General features: G+C 35.9%; 1 protein-coding gene across 1 annotated transcript in view; it reads right to left on the reverse strand.

The window, feature by feature from the left end:
- COL4A3 (collagen type IV alpha 3 chain) overlaps positions 1-15,168 on the reverse strand; it is a 66,127-nt gene that overhangs the window by 44,040 nt on the left and 6,919 nt on the right. The window contains exons 2-3 of the mRNA XM_042820602.1: positions 4,395-4,451; positions 1,630-1,719 (exon numbers count right to left, since the gene is read on the reverse strand). Coding sequence (XP_042676536.1) covers positions 1,630-1,719; positions 4,395-4,451 — 147 coding nt within the window. The remainder of the gene's footprint in view (positions 1-1,629; positions 1,720-4,394; positions 4,452-15,168) is intronic.

The raw sequence follows: 15,168 nt of genomic DNA on the forward strand, positions 1-15,168 counted from the left end.
CAGGTTATACAATATTTTTATATATATATATATATATATATATATATTTAATGCAGCTTCTATACCTGGTGGCATTCTGCCCTACCTTTCAGTGTTTATAGGAGATATACCTCATCATAGCTCAAAAAATAACTGTCAGCATCTTAAGTAAGCAGTTTCTATAGATCTTTTCAAACTGTGAGGACCCCTCTGCAAGGAAAGAGCTGGAAACCTCGCGTCAGTATTCAAGAGTTTTTCACCTCCTAGGCATGAATGATGTCAATGTAATGTAATGCTCAGCTATATTCAGGTACCAGCCGCTCTAACCTGTGCTGTTTTGTCTAGAAAGGAAACCGAGGAGCAGGTTGAAAGGGAGCTGAAAAAATGACAGCAGAACCTGTCACAGCACAGTGTAGACAGAGTCTGCTAGAATTGCTGCAAGATATTTAGAGCATTACTGACAATATGAGAGAACTTTTATTCTATCTTGAAAGGAAATGGGGAATGTACAGAACCACACAGCTCCCAAAATCCTGCCTGACAGTTGATTTAAGATAAAATCACATGCACTGGATTAGTAAAAGCTAACACAAATATATACTACAATATTTGATATTCAGGCAAACAGAGATGTCCTCACTAGATAAATAATTATTTCTGCAGAAGTTATTATCACTTATTACAAGGGAAGTGCATGACTGAATACTTTTTCATGTATTCAACGAGTTTACATAAACAGCTCATCAGCATCTACAAGATTTACCATAAGTATCAGCTCAGCAAAATAGAAGAAACAAATTAGAACATAATGCAACACCCAAACAAATTAAAATTATAAAGAAACATTTATTTAAAGGTGTAGATAAAGAGTGAAGCCACAGGATGGAGGCCCTAGATGTGGTGTGACTATGGCAGTGCTGTCAGCCTTTCTTCTTAACTTTCATTATGTCAGAGTTTAGGCCATACTTACAAATAGCTTATTCAGCAAAGAGTGATTTTATTGATGACAGCAGGAATGTAGGTCTTCAAGACATGTAAGTATATAAGAATATATAAATAACATGTTTGGATATTTTTTTTTTTAATGAGCAATTTCTTTTTTTCCAGCTCATTTAGAAATTACTGAAAATTCATATTTTGACTGAGTTTTTGGCATGTTGGCAAGTAAGACTAAGTCATCAAAGTCATTCTCCCCAGAGTTCGGGTAAATATAAGGCATTTCCTAGATAGAACAAGATTTAACTGAAAAAACATATTTTGCTTCAATTTTTCTTAAATCTATTTTCCATTATTTGCCTCAGTAATAGCTTGCTCCCCCTCTTTCTAGCAACAGATGTCAGAGCACACAGTTTAGACAAAATTGCAGTTATGTTACTGAAACATATTTAGACGTGTGTTCCTTGCCTCTGGCAAGTCAGTACAAGTGCTTTTGCACAAAAACTTACATTCATATCACCTACTTCCAGTCATTCAAAACTGAACATTGAAGCTTCTAGCCACATAACATCAATCACTAAGTGGGAGATTCTTGAACACATGGTTTTGTTGTTGTTTTTCCTGTTCTTTTTGAAAACAATTCTTTTTCCAGGCATATCTTACTTCCACATTCAAGCACAAAACCAGTGTCTTTCTCTTACCACTGAAACCTACCTTTGGTCCCTGTGGTCCTGGAGGCCCTTCTGGACCTGGAAAGCCTCTATGACCAGGTGGTCCCGGAACACCAGGGAAGCCTTTTTCACCCTGTAAATGATAAGAAGTCTTGAAAATATTGCTGATTCCTCTTTTTGATAACTAATTTGTAAGACACTTGTTATTTTTAGTACCTCTGAACTTCTACATTCGTGTCTACTACTGTGGCAGATAGATTACCCTTGCCCATACTGACCTGGGCTCTGCCTGCATAATATCACTAAATAAACATGCTAATTATGAAGATATCAGAAGACACAAGTATTCAAGTTTTCACAAAGTACAAGATTTAACTGGAAGCATGAAAAGTTTAGGACAGTAGTTGTTACATATTTCTTGTTTATATTTCTTTCCCATGCTTAGCCTCAACAAGAAACACAGATTTGAAATCACCATAGCACTCCTAATTTCTGATTGGCAAACATAATGACTGCTGTTATACAGCAAGGAAATCATTAATATCTTTCTTCATGAAAGCCACGGGAAGAATCAGTGAAAGTGAAAATGTAGTAAAACTGTTCAGATAGAATAAAAATAAGTTTAAGTTACTTAAGTTACTTAAAGTTACTGGAGTTAAGTTAAGCATTTTAACATTTGACTGTGTCTCAAAAATTAAGCCATCCAATTATATTTCCACATCCTTTTTAAAGGCTAAGTGCAAATAACCAAGCCATGTGAAGCAAACATGGAAGACTAAAGTTAGCCAAGTAGGATAAGGGAGGTGAACTTACATTAGGAAGGGCACTCTCACTTTTTAGTTAAATATAACAAACATGCAAGTTTTATCCTGGTTAAAATAAAGTACTTCAGGCCTAGGGACTCATAGAAAAGATTTAACTCCTTAGAAGCAGTTTAGCATGATCCCTTTTACTTCTTCTACCCATTCTATAATTCTATGACTTCATTGAAGATTTAATTATTCAGGACTGTTTATATCACAGTGTGAGATGGAAGAGAGAGGATGGGGTTATCAACTCCTTTGGAGCCTATTCTCCTTCTGTTTTATCAGAGGGGACTTGCACGCAAAAAGCATTTGCAATTCTGCTGTGCATAAATTATCTTACTGGTATCCTAGTATTCAATATACAATAGAGGCTCCAAAAAAAGACTTGAAGACCTGAAAATACCTTGGCTTGTCTCTGCACCAATTCTCACCCCTCAAAACCTCACCAGATTTTAAATATCACCTGAATTGTGAATGTATATACACACCTACATATAAACACAGAAAATAATCTCAGAATATTTAATCACAAAGGATGAAGAGAGCATTACAAAGTGTCCATGAGATCCGTATCACAAACAGGAACAGCTTTTTATAACAAATTATTTTTTTCAGCCAGTACCATCCCAAGAAAGGCAAAAAGGAAATGTTGTACCAAGATGTGCCACTGGAGGGGGTGCGGTACTATCCCATAGAAAACGAAAGTAATTCTGAAACTACTGAACAACACACTGCAGCAAGCTGTAGGATGCACATCAGCTGTAGAGAAGAAATGTGTTTGCCTGACCACTCATCTCCATTCTGCACCTGCAGTTTCACCCACACTTTCTTCTTCAAGATTTTTCAGGTTGGAGAATTTCTTAGTGTTGAACAGTTGTGAAAATGTACCAATGAATGTAAACTGTCCTCACCTTCAGCAGTGTTACCTACTAATTGCTCAGTAGATTTAAAAGGGAACTGATGAAGACAGGTTGTGGGTGTTCACTCATCAATATTTCTCTTTTAGTGGGCAGCTTATTATTTTTTTTCTTACTTTTCACATTCTATTATGAGAGAACTTCTCTCCACCAAAACTAAGCTTCCTAAAGGTAAGAATTGCAGTGGTGCAGTACGACGTACTTCATACATAATTACAGAAGAGAAGTCTTTACCAACCAAATGTATTGATCAGTGGGAATGATCACAACCCTAAGTATATATTGAGATCATGGCATGTACACATCACTATTGTCAAGATTCAGTACAGCAAACACTGTGTCCCATAGTTACCCTGAACTACAACCATGACTTCTCTAATAATGCCCCTTTCATTGTGAATCAGTTGTTTTTCAAACTACAAGAAAGAGTTTGAAAGAATTTTTGGCATTTGTGTAATTCAGGTTTGTCTAAAAGCCACACTGAGCCTCTGCCAAGCAACTATTGGCAACAGGCAGAGTTGCAGTTCTGTTGCTTTTGATAGACTTGACACTGTTGTCCTGCTCCTGACAAGGTGTTTGTGATCAGGACCCAGAAACTCATCTCGGTCTGCAGATTTCTCTGTTTGATACCAGAGCATGAATCTTCCCTCAGGAACTGGAAAAGGTGAGGTCAGTGGTGGGTGCAGGTAGCCAAGGTCCAGAGGTAGAAAAAGAGTACAATGAACACAATGCCATTATGAAATTTGCAACAGGAGAACTGATGCTGCCAGGATAGTGAGAACTGAAAGCATTTGCTAGGAGTTTATAACAGGAACCTGACCAAACACCATGCAAAACTGTAAACAAGTATTAATTAATACCGATAAACATAAATTGATTAATAACTACATTTTAAATTCTTATTCAGTATCCAGAGTTATTTTGAACTTTTTTTTTGTGAGATAACGTATTGCCTTTACAATTTACCGTAGACTTCACTGACAGAATACCAGCACAAAATAAATTCACTTGCTGTACCAACTCAACTAATGCATTAATAATTTTCCACTCTAAACTAATCCTAGGAAATATATATTTGCTCTTACCTTATTGCCTTTCACGCTATCACAAAAGCAGGGGCTTTTACCTTTGCATACACAGTTCTGTAAAAATAAAAAAAATAAAAAAAAAAAAAAGACAAATTATATTATATAATCATTTTCCTCATCATGTTTCTTGGTGAAGGACAAATGAGAAACAAATGAGGACAAATGTTTTTTTTTGTTTGTTTGTTTTTAAGATAATAACTTTAAAAAATGTTCATGAAGAGTGGCACTCAACAGAAGAATATTGCTCAGTGCAGTGTTTTGAGACATGTAAGGTTGCTGCTTCCCTTTAAAAGTTGGGGTGAAGGCCAAAAAGCCGTGCTTGACAAACAATTAACATCAACACAAAGTCTAAAATTCAACAGTTTGGGATCACAGCACTAAACACTGATGATTCATTTTAAAATTTATAAACTAGTGGGGAAAAAAAAAAGACATTCAGTAAGTAATTTGATAGAAAGTTTAACTACATCAGCTAGCTCATGTGCTCAGTTTGAGCAGGGAGCTCAAGCAGAGCTGCAAAACACATCTGAGATGCCCTGGGGAGTATGAGAAATGTTAACCTCCCTATGCCCTGTTCCTGCCCAGATATCATGCAGTCAGGACCTGAGCTAGCCTAGCCCATCTGGGATGACTCTGCAGAAGACTTCTCAGTGCTCAGGTAGACATATCCTATCTTGGTGTAGTAAAATAATCTTAATGTAAATTTTTTACATATTAAAACATTGTTGGGATTATTGAAGCTATGCATCTCGTACAGAGGTGGAGTACAATGTATTTATTGTTTATGTTGTATACTTAAACTCTTCCCTTTGCTTTTGAAGCTTTTGCTGAATGACTTTTTCAATTGTATCCCTTTAGAAAGAAGGTTATTTTTCAGGTTACCTTCTCATTATAATATATATATTGATCACAATTACTTGTACTGTGGTACAGTTCCAAACAATAGGAAAGTAACAAATATCCTATATCGGTTTTAAGAATATTTTTACAAGTTACATAAAATTCAGAAAAAATTAAATAATTGTATTTTTAATGGGATTAAAGCCTTTAAGATAGTATGATATAAAATTTCTATTTAAATCTTGAAGAAGACTTTAAGTATAAATATACAAGTATAAAGTTACAGACAGCTCAAAATGAACTGAAAACAGTCTATATGACAATCAACGTTCTTGTTTCCTATTCAGTATCAATGCTTTCCAACACCAATAATTATTTTCTTCAAAACAGTACATCTTAGGGTCACATCTGATAAGCCGTATAAACCTGGAACCTGATCAGTGTTCAGCTTACGAAGGAAAGATGTAAACATACAGTATGCAATAAAGGCAGTTCTCAATCGCAGGTCCCATATGTTATTCCTGTACAGAGCTGGTGAGTGACTCAAGCTACCACATTCTTAAGGCTTGCATATGCAACTTATAAATTAACTGCAAAATCTATGAGACCCAATTACTCAGCAAACTCAATTGCTAAAGCAAAGATTTAGCTTACAAATTTACTAGACACATCAGCCCAGGAAAGGTGCTGCTTACTCAGAAAAAGTGCCTGAAGTATTCCAAATTCTCCTGACTGATTCAGCTTAACCAGGAGCACACCCTTACTGACCACACTGAGCTTTCCTGAAAAACAGACGTCACTTTCTCTTATTGCAAGTATTGGCTACTTGCTATTATATCTCTATGGACCTCAGTGAAGTTGCACCTTATTTCTAATCATATAGGTAATATCAAAAGCAGGTTCATTACAGAACTTGTATGCAAAATAGAGTTTTCAGGACATGGAGAAAAATAAGCAAGGAAATTATTCTTCCATAATGGATACAATCTGTGGAAAAATAGTATGTATGGATAGTGAAGAAACTTCTTCCTGTAACTTATAGTCACAGATCAATCTAAAGTTAAACGCCGGAAAATGTAAAAGTTTATGATGCTACATAACTAATCAGTGTTATTTAACTGTCTGAAGAAAAAGAGCCTTTCTTCTTCAGAAAGTGAGAATGCTTAGAATGTGCTTGATTTGCCATTAGCTAGCTTTCAGATCGATTTAGATCTCTTTGTGAACACAGATAACTTTAAACTAAACTGAAAAGACCAAAGATGATTTTACATTACACAGACAGACAGATGGATAACACTAAATGTTTTGGCATATGATTTTTACGTAAGATTGGATTATGCCTTCTGTAAAAGGGCTGTGAACCAAAAAATCATTGCTCACTTACACCACTGATGTTGCCTGAATGTCTCCACAGCCTTATAAGATGCCTGCTTCTTCTTTATCAAAGGATCATAACACAACAACAGTATACAGTCAAGTTATACAATTGAGGCAATTAATATTAGCTATTAAAACATTATTTCTCACAATAATGTCTTCGTAAGTAGATGCATTACTGCAGCCACATGCTGGCTGCACGTTTTTCAGTTCTGTGACTTGTAGTAATCGACTCAATTTATTTCAAACAAGTAGATAGGAAGATGGAACCAGATTTCCAATCCAAAAATCTAGGCCAAAGAACAAAGCAAAGTCCCTCTATGAACAACAAATCAAATGAATTAAGCGGTGAACCAAAATTTTAAAAAACAGTGAACAAACAAAACAATGACAACAACAACAAAACATGCAGAAAAACACTGTGTTGTTGAGGAAAGGATGATGAGCCAGTATTTCTCCTTACATGCCATTCTATAAAGAGATCTAGAATGACAGAGGAGGCAGTGTTTGTTTTTCTAGACTTGGAGAAGAGTTGAGTAGGTCAGCTATAATATATATATACACATTTGAAAAAAAAACCAACACAACACAAGTAAACCTGCACCAAAAATAGAGATGCAGCAAAGTGTGTTGTTGCAAGATCAGGTTTCACATACCGTAAGTAGGCTTCAGATGAAGTCTCTATCAAAACTACACAAGATGAGTAATAAAGGCATTCAGGTGAAAAGTGAGATGAAATTAAACGTGTTCTGTAGGAATATGGCAATTCTGTTGAAGAAAGGCTTAAATTTGCATTTGGGCCCAATTGGTCTTTAATTTCATGAGTGAACACCTCTGGTTCCTGAGGTAAGTCCTGGTTAATGCAAATGAAAGATGACTGTTCAACATGAGGAATTTTAACATGAATTAAGAGCAGTGCAAGTGACATCCTTAATTATACCAGACAGTAAAAATAGCCCAGGTGTCTTTTCTCAAATGAGTAGTGAAGATCTCACTTTCCTTCAGTGGTGGCTTTAGCAGCTGATCATGCTCATTATTAAAACTCTAGTCTGATTTTTCATTTAAATTTCATTTTTATTAGTATCTCACCTATCTTGTCACTGGGTTTTTATCTTCTAACTTCAAGGATCTCTAAAGAAGAACTCCACTGAAACCACTGAAACATGAAACCAGGTTTGTTGGACAAGATTATTATTATTATTATTTTGAGTGATAATACTTTTTCTTCTCCTCTTCTTTATTTCCCTTTTATTTTTCATTTGCTTTCCCAACTTCTGCTCAATAACAGTATCCTGAGCAGTCTATAATTTTGCAGGTCATCACAATAATCCTTTTTAAGTAGAAATAAATTATCTGCTAGTTTCCAATTTTCTATATATTTTCTCTTAGATTTCTTCTTAGATTCTCTTAGATTTAATAGTAATTAAAAATTCTGTATCAGCGAGCCAACTCCTTAAAGAGCCCTGATTATGAATTTTCAAGACTGCTGACACACAGAGATTCCTCTTGAGCTGTCTCAGTGCAAAGCAATCACTTTACACATTCCAGCTGTGTCTATAAACCACAACTGAGCATACAGAATAATACTGCTTAAATAGTTGATGTTCACATAATGTTTAAAACTACAAAAGGCCCATTTCTCTAATGATCTCTACCATGTGTTTTCTGTTACATCTAATAAGAATGGTTGTAAAATATTATGTTTGTATCAAGTGGGAAGTTTTGCTTTAGCAATTATCTGCACAACAGACTTGTGCTGGGGGATGTATGCTGCTCAGAGACACAGCACTTTTTGAAGAGCACTATGGCACTAGGTGAAGCTTCTGGCTTGGACACAATCATGCTTTTAACAATTTGTCCTAATCTGCCCAAGTAGACAATCTGAGAACACAGCTGTCTAGAAAAAAAGTTCTTACTGGAAAAGCTATATAAGAAAAATCTTTTTTCTGAGTCTAAGATGTGCTTGTATTAAGATACTTAGCTAGACTAACACAGTTAGTAATTCTATCTAGGCACGGTTAGTAGATACGTGACCTTGGCAGCGTGCTCCTCATGCTGTACAAATGTAAATCATCATGTAGTCTACAAGATTCTGGAGAGTGAAGTCCCCTCGCTCCAAAACACTGCTATCAAAACAAAATACCACTCTCACAATTGCTATCTGTATACTAAAAGTTTTTCATGCATTCTAAGCATCAAACATGAATTCATTAAAATTATCAAAGACCACGAAGAACTTTGTGTTTTTTTAGTGATTGCTGCACCAGTACAACAAAACCAAATTATTAAGACTTCAATAAGTATAGACAACATAGAACAGAAATAGGAGATGATCAGATGAAGGAAAATATGTCAGTTCCCAAACCCTGAAATATTGTGTAGTCACTTGTGAACTGAAAGGCAGCCAGACATTCCTACCTTAGAAGACTCCTGTTAGCAGCAATGAATGCTATCAGAATTCATAGCATTTTTCCTACCAGATGAATGCCTTGCACCTGAAAAAATTCTTTTTCACTTTCCATTACAAAGAAATAAAGCTGCAACTTTAATTTTATTTTTATTTTAATAAACAACTCAGTTTATGCAGGGAGAGCTGATCTCAAGGGGCGCTGTGGAAGACAACTGTAACACCACAGACATCCCTGTTATTAAATAAGCTCCATTAAACACCTGTTTTGGGAACCTTGCACAGGGAGTGCAATACTCCTTTTCAGTATAATGGACCTTAGAATGCTGGGCATGTGCTGCTGTCAGTATGAGGTGCAAAAGGGAAATCCTAAGCATTTATGATCAGAGGAAAATTAACTTAATATCATTTCACAAAAGCACTGTTTTGTGTATAATTAACAAATACACAATTTTTGATCAATGAACATCCAACATGCACCTATCTATATTTGATAAGAACCTTTTTACTTTCTGTTCTTAATTTAAAGCTGTCTGGAATTCTTTTGGGAAGTATCTGTTCTTTTATGTAATACAAAGATATGTTCATAATTGCCTTTGCAAGCCAACTAAAACTTATGTTAAAACATTGATATGGATAAACAGGAGATGCTGATGTAAATTAACAATTAGACAACTTTCTATGATATTATGGGCATGTGTGTATGAAAGCTCTTTTCACTTCAGAATTTTTAAACAGTTTTGAAAACTGAATCAGTTTTAAAACTAAAAAAAAAAAAAAAAAAAAGTTAAATAAGAACTTCCTTAATGACAGTTTTATACAGTTGGCCAAATACATTCGTTATAAGTATTCATATTTATCAAAAGAAACAAGCCAACAGAAGCTTTACATGGAACAGTGAAACGGATACAAAATTTTCCTTACACTTCTGGTATCTTTTGTCTGCGTTTAAGTGGGGTAAATTACGTGTTTGAAAATGAATCACTTAAAATACCTGCAAATTTTCTACTACACTTATCTATTCAGTGTAAAACAAGTAAAATGTTGTCATTTAGAAGAAAAGCACTACTGAGTTTCTACCAGTCAAAATTTGTGAGCTCAGGGATGACCACTGAGGCCTGTGTTGTAGAAGCTGCCTCAATTATGCAGTATCTCTGTAACATTTTGGGGGCAGTTGAAACTGCCTAATTAATCTATGGTGGTTGGGCTTTTTTCCAGTGTTACTTTTCTTCTATGAAGAGGATACAAAATTGTTCTCTCTTTAAATAGAAAGAATCTCAGGTGTTTTTTTTTCTGCTAGAACTTAGGAATTTTTGATACTTCCAGTGACCAATATCTTACTTCACAATTTCCCTGAAGTGTGAAGAGGCCAACCAGAAACTGGAGCTAACTGTTCATATTATACTCAAACTGGTAAAACCTTCCCAGACAGTCCCATAAATACCATTGCTGTGCTTTGCTGTTTTGTGTTTTTTTTTCTTCTGATCTTGAACAGAACAAAGGAACAACACAAACAAATATTCTTCCTTTCCACGGGGAAAAAAAGATTAGGCAACTCAAGTCACAGAATTTTCTGCACAGCAAAATCTCAAGGGTGTTTAATAGCTTATTCATCCATGCTCTTCCTTTCTAAGAGAGAGTCATCTTAAATGAATAATCTAATAAATAAATCAGATAATTTAACCAGCTATTTTTTGCTATTCTACCTTAATATGATCAGTGTTATATCACACACTGTATTTCTTCCCAGCTGTTAAGTGTGGGAATGGTATTCACCATAAATGTTGTCTCCTTAGGCCTGTATATTTGTATATTCATAGAATTCCTGGTGTGCATCTTCTGTTAAGTGGTGCAAATAGCTATGAAAGCAACAGTGGCTTGCTCACAGAAAGCTGTGCACATGCTTTGGTTTTTCCTTTTTAAAAGGCTTTGTGATTTCACAGATTTAAAACAAAAACAAAACAAGAAAGGTTGACTTTTCTTGCAGCTTCCTCCAAAACAAATTGTGGAAAAACTGCAGCTTAAAGCCCCAATTAAAAAGCCTTCACTGAACCAAGCCAAATGGAACACATCTAAACCTGTGAGTCTTGTATTCTACCATAAAACTGCTAAGTTAAAATAGAAGACAAGTAAAGAAAATAAAGCTAATAATACTCAGTGTGGCAAAATAGAAACTTTTCTGTGCACAAGAGAGGCAGGGCCTGTAAACAGTTAAGAAGAAAAAAGCCTTTTTGTATTTCACCTTCCTCCTAGGCTCCTGTAATCCATGCCAACACACTGAGCCTTCTACTGTTACTTTGTTAGGCAGCAGGGTGAGAATGTGACAGTAAAACAGATGACCGGACATCCCATAAGAGCTGCCCTTAATAGCAAAGTATTTTGTTTCACAGACCTGTTATGATAAACCAGTTCTAGGTATTGCTGAACAGATCACCAGCAAAGACCTCAATATAAAATGCTGTTATTTCTATAAGAAATTCAAATCGATGAAGAAAGAACCAGTGTTTACCTGCTAACTTTGATCATTTTAATATTATTCACTCAGCAATATAACTGGAATTATACAGTTTTGTTTGAATGTGTATTTTCTGCAGATTTGTTAGAAAAAGCAACAGTAAGTGTTAGCAGTTCATGTTTCACAAGTGTTTTACAAGGAAACCCTAGTGAGGTTCAGCATCTTTCAACTGTATGCTGCTGCATACAGCTCTAACTGTACACTTCACTTTTCTTGGCCACCAGAGCAAGCTCACACATGGTGTAAGAGAGCAGAACTCCACCACTTTTGATGCATGAAGGCAACTGTGCCAATTTATGCTAACCTTGATCGTGGCCCAGTGAGAAAAACAGTTCAGCAGCACTCTGACACTGGCCTGTTTCTCTACAGAGACAATGGCTGCATAACAACTAATTACAGATGCAATCAGGATCAGAATAGTCTAGTATAAATTAGGCCCAATTATCGAAGTAACACCCCCATTGACTTCAGACTTGGGATCATATGAACCAAGTCAAAAAGAGCACTTCACAAAGAACTTGTTTTTCTAACATGCTCAGTGAACTCTCTTTTGTATATTCAGGTGCATGTCCTCCCTTCTCAGCTGCTCTGTGCAACAGAGAGCCTGGATGCTTCCAAAGGAGGCAGAAAAGGAACGTTTTCACCGTGACACTGCTTTGTCCTTCTAGCATTTTGATCCCTGGCTACACAAAGCCAGTCAGCCTGCATCCCATTCTTAGCAGGCTTAGAGATGCTCATGTCTGAGCTAGAACATTGTACTGTTCGCTCCCAGAGCCATACATTAAGACCTACTTCTGACAGTAATATAGTTTGTATATAATTAGGAAACCAATCAAACAAACAGATAATAAGCATTGCAAAAAGAAGAAAAGCTTACAAGTATTTGCCTGTGAATCCTATCCATGGAAAAAATAAATTAATTGTGGAATATACACATTAATTGTGGAATACACACAGGTTGCAAACAAAAGGGAGAAAGAGGATGGACAAAAGATCTTCTTGAGCTCTGTAGTCACTAAATTTGCTATCTCTGCTCCTTTGCAACAATGACAAAAATACAAAGAATAATGATTGCTGTAAGTACAAAATACACAATACTTGACTTCATCCTGTGAGCTAATACAATAATTGTGTTACAATAAAAATACAGGTGATGTGAGGTGATGAGCATCTTACAACCAAGTAATCTTGTTCAAGTAGAAACCTTCTTTTCTCCTGAACAACATGGTGTCATCACAAAAATGAATGATGCCACTAAGAAGCATTCAGAATTAATGACTTTGACCAACGTATTTTTCTTATTACTCTCATTTGCTACAGCAAATTTCAGGGAACACTGCTTAGATTCATGTTTCATTTCAAGATATCCATCACTCTAAAACATGAAAGAAAAGCATGAATGGTATCAACAGAGAGAATTGGATTATACACTTCTATCAAGATAGTACCAGCTTCAGCTGCTGTTAAAATGAAATAGTGGAAAATAAAATCTCTTCATTTTTTTCTGAGATGAATAAAATATGTCAGAGGAATTAGAAAGATCTTGTTCCCTGACTAAAAAATGATTTTTTTCTCCTATTATTCTGAAGTATTTAATAAGAACAGTGGGAAAATCCAAAGGATTATAACATCAGTATTTGGAGTGAAGGAATACATTAAATAAGCTGAAAGCCTTTGACATGGGAAGATGCTACTTCTGCTGAGTTTTCAGAAGATGTGATTAGAGCATGCCAGTGGCCAGGAATGCAGATAATAATACTCCCTACTATGTGCCAGAAAATTCAAGCTGCTAACGACAGAGAAGTCATGATTGTGAAGACCAAAATTCACCATATAAACAGCAGCAGGCACAAATTAATAATTTTATTTATTGTATTTGGGAATAAATTACTGAGTAATAAAAAAACATACACTAAAAATTTGCCTATATTAAAACATCTTACAACATACACATGCATCAAAAATAATGATTACTTGTCAGATATCAATTTATTTTAGTATGAATGTGTAGCACAATTTTAAAACACTCTTTCTTTATAATGGGCACTGCATTCCAGATGCAGTGATTTATTCAGTTACTATAATAACTCACTTTATGCCAGTTAACATTAGCCATAAACTACGAGGTCAAATGAAACTGCTTGTTTTAAAATACTGATTTCCTCCATCATCTAGAAAAAAAATTCTTAGAACAGAATTTTCCCTCCAAAAATATCATCATTTTTGTACCAAAACACCCAACCCAGAAACTGTGACAACTGAATTATAAACTGATCTCTGTTATCTGTTGTAAATATAGTTTTAACTGATCTTAGACAACTGAAATCCCCTGAATTGTCAGGGCATCACTGAATCAGTACTTTGTAGTCAAGCTTTGCCTAAACAGCAAAACTGGTAGAAAACTTGAAGTGCAGACACTTCTTACCATCCCATATCCAGCCCTTAAGACAGAAACGTAAACAAGGATCTACTTATGACAGTGTTCCAGAAAGCTGGGAGCTTCATGATTTACCCTTGGCAAAAAGGCAGAAAGACTGGCAAATACTCCAGAACAGCACTGTACAGGCTTGCTAGAAAGTGGTGAAGTGCTTTACTGAGAAATATGTGGTCTCTGCTCAGTACATCTCCTTTTTCCTTCCCTTGTAGGAAATAAAAATAATAAAAAAAAAAAAAAAAAAAAGCAACAAAACAACATAGATCTACGTATCAGAATAAAAGCTTAAAGAAAGTATGTGCTGTGGGAGGAGTTCCTGGTATGCAGCCTATGCTCTTATGAGCCATCCAAAAGCATATATGATGATATTCGTGTCCTAGGAGCAAGTAAGGTCATGAGAGGTACCAGCAAAGCAGGAGAATGGAATCAAGAAGAACAAACTAGGTGAAAGACAGAGAGACACTGAGTTTATTGATCGTGCTTTCTATGCAAAACCCGAAAAAACTTAGCACAAAGTTAGTTAGTAATTTACTGAAATGGCAAACAGATTCAGTACCTCTGTTCTACATAAGAACCAAGAGGTATTTTAATTCCTTCATAAACAAAACAATTGGATCATTGTTAAATGACTAAACTTGTCTGAGAGTTAATTTCAGAGCGCCATGAAAGAACACATGATATCGAGGTGCTTGTTCTGTTTCTAGGCTCCTTACCCACACTAAGTGGATGGAATAGCTGCAATATCTTAAAAGAAATATCATTACTAATTACTTTGCTTTGCTTAATCTCTACAGCACGAGCAACAATAGCAGCAACTGAGTAGATGATCTGAAAGTTTTCTTATAAAGGTGACTGACAGTGTTTCCACACGCAGTGAGAACACGCAGGGAGGAATCAATACCATTGGTAATTGTTTGGCAAAACAGAACTTGAGGTTTTCTGAAACCAGCAGATTTTAGGAGGACACGTACCAAAAATGCCACACCGCCCCGTTTGCCCTATAGCTAGTTGGCAACACCTATCGAACTGTTACAGCCAAATAGAGGAGAAAGGCTCAGCAAGGACTGAAGGAGAACAAACGGACCGACAGTGATGCACGTGCATCAGAGCCGAGCGACAAACCGGGCTCCAAGGCGAGTTTGCAGCAAAGCAGTGGCAGGCGCTGCAGACGGAAGGCGCTGCCTCGCGGTTCCCTCGG

Source organism: Centrocercus urophasianus, unplaced genomic scaffold (genome assembly GCF_019232065.1).
Source record: "Centrocercus urophasianus isolate 14NV4802_14NV808 unplaced genomic scaffold, USGS_Curo_1.0 seq_19, whole genome shotgun sequence".
In the NCBI taxonomy this organism is placed as follows: Eukaryota; Metazoa; Chordata; class Aves; order Galliformes; family Phasianidae; genus Centrocercus; species Centrocercus urophasianus.